The sequence below is a fragment of the Purpureocillium takamizusanense genome, chromosome 1 (assembly GCF_022605165.1).
Source record: "Purpureocillium takamizusanense chromosome 1, complete sequence".
NCBI lineage: Eukaryota > Fungi > Ascomycota > Sordariomycetes > Hypocreales > Ophiocordycipitaceae > Purpureocillium > Purpureocillium takamizusanense.
The window spans coordinates 5,641,339-5,655,426 of record NC_063068.1 but is presented as its reverse complement, the minus strand read 5'-3'; the positions used below and the strand labels follow the sequence as shown (position 1 = coordinate 5,655,426).

Below are 14,088 nucleotides of genomic sequence, written 5' to 3'. Positions count from 1 at the left end.
AGGCTTGGTGAGCTGGACGAGGAGCTCTGCCACGAGCTACGTCATTGTGGAGGGGGGCCGTGGAAGGTACCTTCCCAAGCCTCCATCTCCATATCTGAGGTACCTTCCTTTGTGTGTACCTACGGTACCGCACTCAGTTTCCAGTACAGGTATGTGCTAAGCACGCCCTCCTCCTTCCCCTGCTCTGCCCTGTCCCTCGCTGAACCACATTGACCACCAAGCGGAGGCCCTCATCATCTCCGCCTCATCAGAGTCAAAGACAAAGAACTCGTCAAGTAAACACAGCACCTTCTCGATGCCAGCCTGCCGTCCTGCCCCCGTGACCCTGGTCTGGATCGGTGATGATGCGCCCCCAGCCGGCCCCACTGCCGGTCCAGCCCAGCCCGCGCCAGCTCTGCCAGCTCTTGCAGCAACTGCAATCCGCTGTGGGGCATCGTGGGTCGCCTCGAGCGACAACTACGTCACTCGTCATCACCCTCTCTCGACCCCATCGATGCGCCTGTCACGACTCACCAAGCTGGACTGCCACCCTCAACCAGAATGCCCTGTCCTGGTACATTGTCCAGATACGGTTGCATTGCAACGCGGAAACCTGACGGGCCATCCCAATTTTCAATGGCTGGTTGACTCTGCTGAAACGCTGCTGCCGCTCCCCAGCCGCTAGCTCTCCACCAACGCTATCCGTAGCATGGAACAACTTGACAACTGCCCACCAACTGCTGCAAGTCCATTGCTTAGTCGCCCCAACCGTCTCCTTGGCCGAGCACAATCCACGCCACACGTCTAATATACCGCCCATCCTAATTGACCATTGCCGCTCCTAGTCCCCTTGTCCGTTCGCTTTCACTATCCATCCTGCGTTGCTGCAACCACTCGGCTACGGCGTCCCCCCGCCACGCCAACGTTGCATGTTGAGCAGCCCAGGCAGACGTTATCGGAACAGATTCAGCAGACTGAGGCCCAGGCCCTCGCTTTTGGTGCCCCCCATTCTGCTTCTGTGGCACACTGTCTTGTCTTTATTTCTCGCACGCTTGTTCTCCTTCTCCGGCGGCGCCGGCTTCTCCGCATGTGTTGTCTCGCGGCGCCGTTGGCTGTTTACCGACGACGCACGCAAAGCGATTGCTTCGCCCATTTCAGTTACTGTCCGAATTGTATTCCTGGGTCGAAATCTGTCGCCCATGGATGCGGTGTTCGCCAAGGGCTCGCTGACCTCGTCAGGGGCCGCCGCCATTCCTAGTCCTTGCCAGGTCCTGGGCTTCTTGGCTCTCCGCACGGTATCCGCCGCTGCCGCTGCCACCATGTGGTCCGGTGCAGCTTCCTCTGTTGAGCTTTGACGTGACCGGCGCTTGCTCATGCTCCTCCAGCTTCCTTCATCGCTGGGTCTTGTTCGTTGCGAGCCGCTGCCGGGCCTTCTGGTGAAGGAACTAGCGATGCTTGTAACGCTCAACTTTCTCATCACCGTCGATGCGGACGCCCGGACAAGGTTCTCGCTACGTGCCCGCGCCGTCATGCCAGGAAACGGAAGTACCTCGCGACTCCAAACTTCGGCCAAGAGTGCTTCGAGGCGCGCTCGCTCGCTGCGCGCTGGTGCGAGCACTGGTATTCGAGCGTGCGTGGTTAGCAATGACTGGGACCGGTTGATACTCATCGACCCCGAAACACTGCATGCTGAGTCCCGAACGATACTTGTGTTCTTCAGAACCACTTGATAGAGGGGTGTCTTTGGTCCAACCGTTGTCGCTCGGTGTATGGATACCCTTCGGGCGATTGAACCTGAAAGTATCTTGCATCAGCCTTATAGCTTCACAACCACAGCAAATACGTCAGCCTACCCGGCTTTCCAAACATGGCGCCCAAACTCTTTATATCCAAGTCGAGCGAGGTGAACAGACATGCACCTCTTGGCTCTGAGCTATCGTTGGTCGGAAGGGTCAATCTTGCGCGCCACTCCGTTTCCTCCTTGGGCGTGCAGGCCGTCATAATAATCTCATACAGGTGGTGGTCGCACTCAAATACCATCTTCCATGAGAAAGGGGCTGTGTGACATTGCAGACCTAGAAGCTATGTCAGTGTCACAGATAGCAAGGGGACTTGCGGCGAAACAGCTGACGGACTGACCCCGTCCGTTGTCAACGTCTTCGATTCTCGCCCTCGTCAGATCTATGCAAGCCTGGGCAACGTATATTTGGTCCGCCTTCCCGGCTGATGCAAGACAGAGAATATTGCGATACAGCAGAGAGATCATGTACTGGCCGACTACGCCAGAGGGTGCCTGCCAGCAAACGTGCAAAACGCCACAGAGTCGAATGTGGCCAAATGAGCGAACCCTGTTCTTGGACGCGGCATCAAGTTTCTGCTGTGCGTCAGCGCAGGCATTGCCAGGACTGCATTCATCTGAACGCACCTTGTTTGGGAACACCAGTCGGTCCTGCAATAGCCACGTCTTCTCGAGGGTCAACCTCATCGTGCCGTCATTAGTTGCCCGGTTGATCTCGGCCGTTGCCTCGCGAAGTCGCGTAAGCACGCCATCGAGCTCCATGTGCGAATTCGGACAATCCGATACTGGAGTGTGCCGGAGTAGCTCTGCGAATAGGAGAGGATATTTGCATACTCTCTGAATCGGCTTTGCACGAGTTATTGGAGTGTCAGCGCCCCAAAGGACAAAAGAACTTACCTTGACCAGTAGGTCTCCAATGGTGAGCGCCTTCTTGGACTTGTCCTTGGCACTTTTGGCAGAGCTCAGTATGGACGCGAGGACCTCGAGGCCCTTTTGATATGAGTCCCACTGCGGCATTGTCTGGTTCGCAGAAGACACATCCTTGATCATCATCTCATACTTTGCTCCATATTCCTTATATATGAAGAATCGGTTCATCTAGTGAGCGTCAATCAGACGAGATGGCCGCACAACTCATCACAAAAAGGCACACCTTCTTGGCAAAGACTTTGGCCACTTCCGCTCCGACATTCGGCTCACACAGCGCACCTGGAGCTGACTGAGGCCACGACATGCGCTCGCTGCGTGCGACAGCGGTGTCCGAACTGGCCCAGCGGCGGTGTCCCCGCTGGTCGGGACGCAGCTGACTTGCTGCCGGACGCTGTCCTGCTGATATCTCGACTTGCGTGTATTCTGAATGGGGTATGACGCGATGCAGCTCTGCGAGTATCTCCTCGTGCAACTCAATGATCTCAGCTAGGTTCTGGTTGATTGACGCTCGGAGGCCCATGCATAACGTGGGCAGAGAGGCCAGAATGGTCACATATACCTGGGCGTGGCGTTAGTCTGGGTAGCATCATTTGTTTTGACTGGGCAACCACTTACGTTCACCAGGAAGCGAACGTCGCTAATGTAGCCTTCTTCGGTGCTCAAGAGCTCCTCGAGGATGCGTCGCCGTTGCATCGATCGCTCGAGAGCGGCTGCGTCCATGGCCTCGCCTCTCTCCATCATGGCACTCTCCTCGGATGCTCTTGGTCCGCACATTGAAGCCCTACTGCTGCGATCCGTCCGGGAAACGCACTGCGAACGGGTCGCGGTTCTCTTGGATCGTGCCATGATGCTCACACTGGCAAGACTGGCGCTAGCACTCCGGACAGCCGACACAAATCTGAAAGATGACCCTGAGGAAGATGACTTGCGGTGCGTTGATGGAAGCGGTGATGCGGACCCGCGCCGGTCATGGCCCATGGGCTCGCGCAGGGGAGGCGCACCATCAATACCCCATACTGGGGGTCGCTGCTTGGCCCTTCGGTGCAGAGTCCGCATCCATTTTTGGAAGGGACGTGGGGGCTCGAGTTTGCCGTCTTGTGTGAGCGTTTCGTGAGCAGGTTCGCACGGCTGGCTGGGTACTTGGGCATGCTCCTGAGGGGTGTTTTGAGCAGAACTGGACGACTCGAGTGTGCTGCTAAGGTGCTGAATAGCATCCGAAGTGTCGAGGACGTCGGCTCCGATGTCGAGCTTTTCTAGGCGCTCACTCAGAGCACCGACACTGTCGAGTTCTTGAGGTGCGTCGTCTCCCGTAGCGGCATGGCCTGGGCTGCCATCGAGTGTTCGACATGGCTGTGTCGGACTTTCAAGTGAAGAAGCCGGTGACGGGGCAACAGACATGTTGCGCGGGAAGCCAAAAGAGCCAACAAGAGGCACACTCCAAAAAAGCAAACATACAAGACGGTTCCAAGAAGCCACCCAAAAACGGCGGTATAAAGAGCTGAGACGTGAGACGGCGAGGTCAAGGGGTGGTCGGCAAAGGACGATGGGTGAGGCTGGATGATACAAGCTACACCAGACGAGGGAGAGGCGGTTGGAGGCCGAAGGCGCGCGTTCAAGAAACAACGGGAGCAGAAACATTGCACGACCCAACAGGCAGGAGTTCCGGAGCGGCAGGGCCTAACCAAGGTACCTTGGCAACCTCAGTACCTTAAGTACTAAAGGTAAGGTAAGGTATCTACACGGTTCCTCGCTCGTGTGCTCTTGCCTTGAACAAGGAGAGAGGCTGGTGTATACCTCAGGTACCAGTAGATATGTTTGCATGTCTGGATGCGTACTTGAGGGCGATTGGTAGCGGTTAAGATGCTGGAGCCATACCTTGGTTGTTCAGCCACTGTTATTGCCAGATACCTCCGTGGCGACCTGGAAGGCATACATGTTGGTATAAGGTAGGCGGTTCGAGGAAGGCGCCGCCGGCGACTGGACGCCACGACCCAGAACAGCCTCTGCGCGCGTCACCCCGTGGAATCACAATCGGGGAACGAAACTCACGTATTCGACCTTGAACGTCCCGGCGGGGCAGCCTGTCTCACGAAAAAGCCGAGTTTCACTGCGTTAGCAAGTGTAACGGCCGGGGCACCCGCTGGCGGGCAAGGTGGTCGAGACGAGCTAAGGGCGTCGTCGTATACGAAGGCCAACATGCAATGCAGACATGCGCCTAGGTAGTGTACAGGCAGGCTTTGCTTGCCCGTGTCAATGGTCCGGCCGGGACGCTACCCCAAGTACCTCACTTACAAACCTAGTTCATATGGCTGGCTAGGTATCTATGCCATCTCTCTTTGAAAGCCTCTGCCTCAGCAAGGGTCCGACGGTCAGTGCTCGGCCGACATCGAAGACCCTCGTCGACCGCAATGGCCATGACAAACAAAGGGCGAGCTGGAGGACATGTGTGCAACCCGGCGACCACATCGGCGGGACCGATTGCTGCACACGTGGTCCTCGTACGCTTTTGTTACGACGGCCTTCAGCTGCAAATGCCGACGCCATGGGACGTTTCGGGAAGCTCAGTCTCACGGAGAGGCGCGCGACGAATCTTGCGGTCTGCTGGTCGGACAGGACTCAGACGTGCTCTCCAACCCGCGTTTGAGGTTGAGCCGCAGGGGCCGTGTCTTCGAGGCGCGCCATGGCGGTTCCTAAATTGGCATGGAAGCGGCAACGCCCCGTGAACCAGAACCAGGTGCGACGTCAAAGGCCCCAAGGGCCCTTGGAGCCGAGCGAGCTGCCCTTGCCGCAAGAGCCTGGGCCGCCAGGTGAGTCGCTTCATTGGCGGAGTTTCCAGCGGAGACTCCCTTCCTTGGCCGGGGCGCCCGTGGAGTCGAGGTCGAACGGATGTTCGCGAGGGGGGCAGTGGCTGTGCGGCTCGCCTGTCCTGTGGGCCCGCTGGAGCCTCGCAGGTACGGATCCATTGGAAGTGCATGGAGCAGCCTCCTCAGTGCAGACACCCGACAACCGTGACCATGTTTTATCTGGCCATGCCCTCTGCTCACTGCCCAGACGACCTCCCGAGCTGGTGATGATGGCGGCGGATCGATATCGCAGACTCACTCGGTGGCACGACAGAGGCCTGCGGCGCTCCCCCGAGTCATTGGCGCGATGGCATGTCGGCACCTCGCTGCAACATGACTCTGCGCCAGTACCTGCACCCGCGTCGACGGCAAGGTACCTACGAGTGGTGCCTCACTCGGCGCGGCTGGTGGTGGCGAGGATCCGGCCTGTCGGGCGCTAGACTCGCCACGGGCAAGGGCCCTGGAACTAGACCCGGGCAGGCAAGACGGGGGCTCACGGTTGCCGCCGCCCAATGGCAGTGGCAGGGCCCGCCGGGGCTCCAGTGCTGGGGACCTACAGCTGGGGCGCTGCACCAACCTAACCTCCAGCCCACCCAACCAACAGAGGCTGTCCAATGCCCTGCCGTGTTGCCGCAGGAAGGCCCCGAACGAACACGTAGAAGTTTTTGAGACTGCTTGACTGCTTAGATACGGGGGTGGCAGACAAGCCACGAATCCATAGTACGTACGTGCCTTACCCTTCCCTTCCGTGCACCATCCATTGTCGCCAGCCTTCTTTCTCGACACCTGCCTTGTCTGTGACGTGGGGCCTTGCGATCTGACAAATCTGTCATGACGGCCTGCTGCTGAGTGCTCTGTCCTCTTCCTCCTCTCTTCTTTCTCTTCCTCGGCTTTCTTCCCTCACTGCTCCCGCCTGCTCCATCCCCGCCTCCGCGAGCCTTCCGAGAGACAGGACAGTCAACCTAGCCCCCTCCTCCACCGGCGCAAGCACTCACCCGTCTCCGCCATGGAGAGTGCCTTTGCCCGTCCGATCGCGACGGTCCTCGCCAACTTCGGTGTGGACGAGAATGCCGGCCTAACGACCAAGCAAGTTGAGCAGCTGCGTAACAAGCACGGCCGCAATGGTGCGCAGCCTCGTTCCCCCCATCAAGAAGAACCCCGCGAATATATCGCTCTGCTTGCGCGGATGCTGACTCGGCCGCGTGAAACAGCTATTCCGGAGGAACCCCCGACCCCAATATGGGAGCTCATCCTCGAGCAGTTCAAGGACCAGCTGGTCATCATCCTGCTCGGCTCCGCTGCCGTATCGTTTGCGCTCGCCCTCTTGGAAGATGAGGGCGGCTGGAGTGCATTCGTCGATCCCGCCGTTGTACGCATGCACACCCGTTCCTACCCAGCTGTCTCGTCTCTCGGCGCTAACCGTCCTCCCGCCTTCAGATTCTCACCATCCTCATCCTCAATGCCGTCGTCGGTGTCTCTCAGGAAAGTAGCGCCGAAAAGGCCATCGCCGCCCTCCAGGAGTACTCGGCCAACGAGTCGAACGTGGTCCGCAATGGCGGCCACGTCTCGCGAGTACGAGCCGAGGAGTTGGTTCCCGGCGACATCATCACCATTTCTGTCGGAGACCGCATCCCTGCCGACTGCCGCGTCATTGCCATCGAGAGCAACAGCTTCGCCGTCGACCAGGCCGTCCTGACTGGCGAGAGTGAGAGTGTCGGCAAGGATGACGAAGCCGTCGTCAAGGATGAGCGCGCCGTTCTCCAAGACCAGGTCAACATGCTCTTTTCTGGAACCACCGTCGTCACGGGCCGCGCAAAGGCCGTTGTCGTCTTGACCGGCTCCAACACTGCCATTGGAGACATCCACGAGAGCATCACGGCACAGATTTCGGAGCCTACGCCCTTGAAGCAAAAGCTCAACGACTTTGGTGACAGCCTCGCCAAGGTGATTACTGTCATTTGCATTCTGGTCTGGCTCATCAACATCCCCAACTTCAACGACCCCAGCCACGGGAGCTGGACCAAGGGTGCCATTTACTACCTCAAGATCGCCGTGTCGCTCGGTGTCGCCGCCATTCCTGAGGGTCTTGCCGTCGTCATCACGACCTGTCTCGCTCTCGGCACCCGAAAGATGGCAGCTAAGAACGCCGTGGTCCGAAGCCTTCCCTCGGTCGAGACCCTCGGCAGCTGCAGTGTCATTTGCTCCGACAAGACTGGCACACTCACCACCAACCAAATGAGTGTCAACAAGATTGTCTATCTCAATGAGAAGGGTTCTGACTTGATCGAGCTTGATGTCGAGGGCACGACCTTTGCGCCAAAAGGCGCTGTCCGCATGGCCGGCACCGTTGTTGAGGACCTGCCCTCGAAGTCTGACACGGTGCGCCAGATGACAGAAGTCGCGGCGATCTGCAACGATGCACACCTGGCTTACGACGAGCGCACCGCTACCTTCTCTAGCGTGGGTGAGCCCACCGAAGGCGCTCTCCGAGTTCTTGTGGAGAAGCTCGGGCCTTGCGCCCCGGCCGGAACCCATCCCGATGACTGTGTCCATTTCGCCAGCGCCAAGTACGAGAAGCAGCTCCCAAGGCTGGCGACGTACGAGTTCTCCCGCGACCGTAAGAGCATGTCCGTCCTGGTTCAGAGCGGCAAGCAGAAGAAGCTGCTCGTCAAGGGTGCGCCGGAATCGATCATTGACCGATGTTCGCACACGCTTGTTGGAGCTGCCGGCAAGCGCGTGCCGCTCACCGAGAAGCTTTCTGACCTCATGTTGAAGGAGGTTGTCGAGTACGGTAACCGAGGTCTCCGAGTTATTGCCCTTGCCAGCATCGACGATGTTTCCAAGAGCCCGCTCCTCTCCGCCAAGTCGACCGAGCAGTATGCTCAGCTCGAACAGAACATGACCTTTTTGGGTCTGGTTGGCATGCTCGACCCTCCGCGTGAGGAGGTCCCGGGCTCGATCAAGCAGTGCAAGGATGCTGGCATCCGGGTCATTGTCATCACTGGAGACAACCGCAACACCGCGGAGAGCATCTGCCGACAGATTGGCGTCTTCGGACAGCATGAGAGTCTCAACGGCAAGAGCTACACTGGTCGCGAGTTCGACAACCTAAGCCCCAGCGAGCAGCTTGAGGCAGCCAAGAGGGCCTCGCTCTTCTCCCGCGTCGAGCCGGGCCACAAGTCGAAGCTTGTGGACCTCCTGCAGTCCCTGGGCGAGGTCGTCGCCATGACGGGCGACGGCGTCAACGATGCCCCCGCGCTGAAGAAGGCCGACATTGGTGTGGCCATGGGCTCCGGCACGGACGTGTCGAAGCTGGCCGCCGACATGGTGCTCGCTGACAGCAACTTCGCCACCATCGAGGTCGCCATCGAGGAGGGCCGTGCCATCTACAACAACACTCAACAATTCATTCGCTACCTGATCTCGTCCAACATTGGCGAGGTCGTCTCCATCTTCCTCACCGCCGCCCTGGGCATGCCCGAGGCCCTGATCCCTGTGCAACTGCTGTGGGTCAACCTTGTTACCGACGGTCTCCCGGCCACGGCTCTATCGTTCAACCCTCCCGACCATGATATCATGAAGCGCCAACCCCGTAAGAGGGACGAGGCACTCATCGGAGGATGGCTTTTCCTACGTTACCTCATCATCGGCACCTACGTCGGTCTCGCTACCGTCGCCGGCTACGCCTGGTGGTTCATGTACAACCCGGAGGGCCCGCAGATCACGTTCAAGCAGCTTTCGCGCTTCCACCACTGCTCGACCGATTTCCCCGAGATTGGGTGCCAGATGTTCTCCAACGACATGGCCAAGGCCGGCTCAACAGTCTCGCTGTCGATCCTGGTCGTCATTGAGATGTTCAACGCCATGAACGCGCTATCGTCGAGCGAGTCTCTGCTCACGCTGCCCCTGTGGAAGAACATGATGCTCGTGTACGCCATTGCCCTGTCTATGGCGCTCCACTTTGCCTTGCTGTATACGCCCTTCCTCCAGAGCCTGTTTGCGATCTTGCCTCTCAACTGGACCGAGTGGAAGGCCGTGCTCTTGATCAGTGCGCCTGTCATGTGAGTTTTCCCGCACTCATAGCTTTTCAGGAATCCCAGCTGACATTGTCTCTAGTCTCGTGGACGAGGTGCTCAAGTTTTTCGAGCGACAGTTCTTCATGCAGACGACAACGCGTGAGGATGTCAAGACCATTGCGGCCAAGAAGGAGCAATAGACAGGTGACGAGGGCACTACATAGAGGGGGAGGAGAAGAGAGGGACAGAAAGAGAAAGGCTTGCATTGGCCAGCCTGGGCCAGACGTTAGACACTCTGTACTATAAGCCATCTATCTGGTGTCAGTGACAGGGCGGCGACCGCCATATGTATGAAAAGCAACGCAAATGCATGTTTGATGACTACGGTTTGAGTCTTGACGGGGGCGCGGTATTGGCGGTGACGACAACGACGACAACGACGTTTGGTGACAATGGTTCATATTTAGTGTTGTTGGATTGGTTTTGCTCGTCCCCGACGGGGCTGGGATCGAGCATCTAGATAGTCGTACAGTGATGCGAAGCACGCACCGCCAATCACCACACCGCCACGAAGCACCTTCTGCTCTGCACCGCTCCCTCTAGTCTTGCCTGCCCTTCAGTAATCGCTTGGTGACCTTGTCCTTCTCGATGATGTACACGTGCGCTCCCCAGCCGGAGAGAGCATCGCGGTCGACGGCATTGAGAAGCGCCTGCGATATGGTCTCAAACAGGGCCTCGGGCTCCTACACGTGAAGAATGCATCAGTCAGTTGGTCCACCGTCGTCCCACGCAGGCGCCCGAAAGTCCGCGCCCCAGAATCAGAACCAGACCAGTTTCGCAAAGCTAGGAGGGAGCATGAGAGGGAAGGAGGGAAAGAGAGGAACGAACGCACCATGTCAGGCTCCCACAGGCCCTCGCACATGCCAAAGAGCTGCTCCGAGGCGGTGCCGGAGACGATGAAATCCTTTGCGAAGTCGATGCAGCCGATGCTGTCGAAGCCGCAGATGAAGGGCTTGCCCGTCTTGGGGTCGAGGCCGGCGACGACGGGGCTGACAAAGTAGGGGCCGAAGCGGCGCTCGTAGAGGGACGAGGAGACGAGGTTGGCAAAGGTGCGGGGGGCGATGGAGCGCTCCTCGCGGAGGCGGTACATGTTGACCTTGTAGCGGAAGAGGTCGCTGACGGTGTTGACGTCGGTGGCGAGGCCCGTGAGGCCGAGGAAGACGTCGCCGTACTGGAAGATCTTGGGGAAGTTGTTGGACACGGTCAGGGCCTGCAGGCCGAGGCGGAGGTCGCAGGCGATGGCGACGCAGTCCTTGCCGACCATGGCAACGCAGGCGCCGCCGTCTGCGCGGCGAGAGGGGGGGTTAGTTTGCGTGTGCGCTGGTGGATGCGAGGGGACGCGAGGGGAGGAGGAGGGCCCGCGGGCGGAGGAGGGCCGAGGACGTACTGATCGAGAACGGAGAGGACTGCGGGAGGAGAAGAGAGTGTCAGCGTATGTGCATTGGTAGTCGTGACGGCGGTGACGACGAAGACGAAGACGACGTCGATCGACGACGTTGGAGGACATGGGAGGTTAATGGACGACGTACCATGGCGACGGCGGGCGGGTTTGTGGTTGTTTGCGCAGGCCTGTCTGTGCCTCACTGGTGGTGATGCGAGGTCGTCTGTTGTCGCTGCGCGCGGGAGGCACGCGGGAAATTGGGCAGTCGTCGGTCGGTCGAGGGGGTTGATGTGCCGGCGTGGATGGATGGGATCGATGGAGGTTGAGGTGAGGTCAAGTTGAAGCTCTGTCTGGTTCCCGACGCAGCCCATGCCAACCAACCACAGCAGTGGCAGCAGCAGCAGCAGCTCAGCAAGGCCACTGCACCGCTACACCTGCCCGCCGCAAGGCAAACACGGTCTGGCGCGGCCCCTGCGGCTCCGTAGCAGGGAGAGAGACCCAGGACCTAGACAGCTCGTCTGATTGGCCGGAGCTCCCGCCGATGGGGCCCAGGTGGCAGTGGTTCTTACGTAGGCCCGCTGCCAGCCTGGCGGATGTCCGGTAGTGCACCCGCTGTAACTTACCTGTACCTACAGCACTACTAGCCACTTAGGAAGGTAGCTTAGGTGACGCGCTGCAGCCCCGCGCCGCCCAGACTGCCTGCCCGCCCGACTGACTGACTGACTGACTGATGGAGGGGACCCGACGGATGGAAAGAGGCTTCGAGAAGGTGGCTTTGCGACATGCAACGCAACCGATGAGCGAGCTGTCGCCGTGAGCCGAGCACAGCCAGCCATCGAGACAGATCCCCAATCATCCTCTAACCTCTGACCCGTCTCTCTTTCTCTCCGTTGACACCCCAGGTCAACGTCTCCCGAACCAAGAGACCGCATCCTGGGTCTTGGGTATTTCGTGGCTTCTCATCCAGGCGTCTCCCACGCACGAGCTTCTTACTCCTACTGCTGCTTCATACATTACCCTCGACCCCCGCCATCGAGACAACGGCCGCGCATCAACCGCCGGCGGCCACGGTGTGGCTTCGCGCCTCTTCGACTGTTCCATCCACCAAACCTCTCCGTTTCTCGCTTACCCTCTTCTCGTCCTGCTCGCGTTGACCCTTCCGCCGCCCGCGCCATGTCGTCGCACGTCGTCGTCATCGCCACCGACCTCCGGCGCACGACCGTCAAGGTCTCGCCGGGGACCTACCTTATCGACGTGCTCCAGGAGGCCTGCACCAAGCTCAACCTCTCCGGCGACAAGTTTTTGCTAAAGTCAGTATAACCTCGCTGAGAAGCAGACTCCCGAAGTCTGCGTTGCCGCCTCACGCTCCCATATCCTCCCCTCCCCTTTCTCGGGACGAACGACTGCTCACCCGGCCTCCCACGCGCAGACACAAGCAGAAGCAAGTTGACCTCTCCGTCCCCTTCCGCACCTCGGGCCTCATCCCCGGCGCCAAGCTCGAGCTCGTCGTAAAGTCCAACACGCCCTCGGCCGTCCAGATTGCCCTGCAAGTGCCGCAGCCCGAGGCGCGCGAGATTCCCGGCGGGCGCCTCATCCGCAAGTTCCCTTCGGACATGACGCTGTGGCAGGTGCTGCGCCAGTTCGAGAGCGGCGACGCCAGCGCCGGCAGAAACGTCAACATCACCGCCCGCGGCGTCGCAGGCGCCGTCACGAGCGGCAGCGGCCAGCTGTACTACGAGATGCCCGTCCTCAACATCATGGGCCGGGAGCTCGCCACGTTTCACGACTTCCAGAAGACGCTGTCGCAGCTCGGGCATAACTCGGGCAACGTCTTGGTGCGGCTGTCGTACCGCAAGACTGACCAGACGTTGTTCGAAGCCATGGAACAGATAAGTCAGTTCTTCAAGCATACGGAGGAGCAAGGCAAGAAGGAGGAGGGGGCGGCGGCGGCGAGCGCCGCCAAGGTTGAGTCTCAGCAAGAGTCGCATGAGCAGAGGGAGGACACATTGATGGCCAACGCTGCGGCACAGCCTCCCGCTTCCACCACCGAGCCACAGGTTCCTCCACCACAGCAACAGCAACAGCAACCTCCAGACTCTTCAACCACGACGGGTCAATCAACGCCCCAAGACTCAACGCCGAGCAGCGACGCCTCTCATTCCAAGGATCCCTACCAACCCGTCTCCGTTTTTCTCGCACCCTCTGGCAACGTCCCCGCTGCGGCCCTCCACGCCTCCGAGTCCGAGTCCGATTTCACCCCCAGCATCGCGCACGCGCAGCTGCATCAGGCCCGCTTGCAGGAGTCTTCCCGCAACAAGCGGCTGCTTTCTGACAAGGAGCTCGAGGACAGGGCTGCGGCCGAGGAGGCCCGCCTCACGGCCATCAAGTCTGTGCTCGTCAAGGTGCGGTTTCCAGACAACACGAGCAGCGACTGGCAGGTCGGCCCGCGGGAGACGGGCGCTTTCCTGTACGAGGCGGTCCGGCATGTCATGGCAGACGCTCAATACCCTTTCCACCTCGTCCTACCCGGCGGGAAGACGGTCATACAAGACGACGTGGGCCCCAAGCACACCCTCATCAAAGGATACAAGCTGTCGGGACGCGTCCTCATCAACCTGGTCTGGGACGACGCCGTGCCCCCACAGGTGCGCAAGCAACCGTTTCTCAAGACGGCGGTGGCCCGGCAGGGACGGACCGTCAAGATCCCCGAGGTGCCCAAGGCTGTCGACGACGGCAAGGCGGCACATGCACAGCAGCAGCTGGGCAAGGTAGAAAAGGGCGAGGGCTCAGGCGAGGGCGGCGCTGGCGGCAAGAAGATGCCCAAGTGGTTCAAGTTTGGGAAGAAGTAGGGCGCCAGGCGCGCGCGCATGATGCTCGTCGATTAGGGGTGTGAAGATAACGGGGCGAGGGTTTTCTGGGAAGCAAGCGATGTTGGTTGTATTGAGCATGGATACTGGCGTTGCGACCGTGGACGGTACTGTCATGGTGAAATAGAATCCCTAGACTATGAACTGAGCATGGACGATGCCGTCATGGTGTACTAGCATCCCAAGAACATATTCATTGGCAAAGTGCAGGGCG

The 14,088-nt window shown here is 59.6% G+C and overlaps 4 protein-coding genes across 4 annotated transcripts; 2 read left to right on the top strand and 2 right to left on the bottom strand.

The window, feature by feature from the left end:
- Nucleotides 1-617: 617 nt before the first annotated feature.
- On the bottom strand, nt 618-4,535 carry JDV02_001717 (uncharacterized protein). The gene is made up of 7 exons (XM_047982669.1): nt 3,323-4,535; nt 2,931-3,266; nt 2,675-2,875; nt 2,405-2,623; nt 2,119-2,353; nt 1,833-2,054; nt 618-1,773 (listed from the first exon to the last, which is right to left on the bottom strand). Exons 1-7 carry the CDS (start codon nt 4,343-4,345, stop codon nt 932-934), a joined length of 3,078 nt encoding a protein of 1,025 aa, XP_047838635.1. The 5' UTR covers nt 4,346-4,535; the 3' UTR covers nt 618-931.
- A 1,474-nt stretch (nt 4,536-6,009) lies between these two features.
- On the top strand, nt 6,010-10,100 carry JDV02_001716 (uncharacterized protein). Its single transcript, XM_047982668.1, has 4 exons — nt 6,010-6,674; nt 6,762-6,919; nt 6,988-9,611; nt 9,667-10,100. The coding sequence occupies exons 1-4, from the start codon at nt 6,557-6,559 to the stop codon at nt 9,764-9,766; spliced, it is 3,000 nt and encodes a 999-aa protein (XP_047838634.1). The 5' UTR covers nt 6,010-6,556; the 3' UTR covers nt 9,767-10,100.
- On the bottom strand, nt 9,948-11,345 carry PUP3 (Proteasome endopeptidase complex). Its single transcript, XM_047982667.1, has 4 exons — nt 11,156-11,345; nt 11,014-11,032; nt 10,459-10,910; nt 9,948-10,309 (listed from the first exon to the last, which is right to left on the bottom strand). The coding sequence occupies exons 1-4, from the start codon at nt 11,156-11,158 to the stop codon at nt 10,166-10,168; spliced, it is 618 nt and encodes a 205-aa protein (XP_047838633.1). The 5' UTR covers nt 11,159-11,345; the 3' UTR covers nt 9,948-10,165.
- Nucleotides 11,346-11,703: 358 nt separating this feature from the next.
- On the top strand, nt 11,704-14,048 carry JDV02_001714 (uncharacterized protein). The gene is made up of 2 exons (XM_047982666.1): nt 11,704-12,317; nt 12,437-14,048. The coding sequence occupies exons 1-2, from the start codon at nt 12,181-12,183 to the stop codon at nt 13,854-13,856; spliced, it is 1,557 nt and encodes a 518-aa protein (XP_047838632.1). The 5' UTR covers nt 11,704-12,180; the 3' UTR covers nt 13,857-14,048.
- Nucleotides 14,049-14,088: the final 40 nt, after the last annotated feature.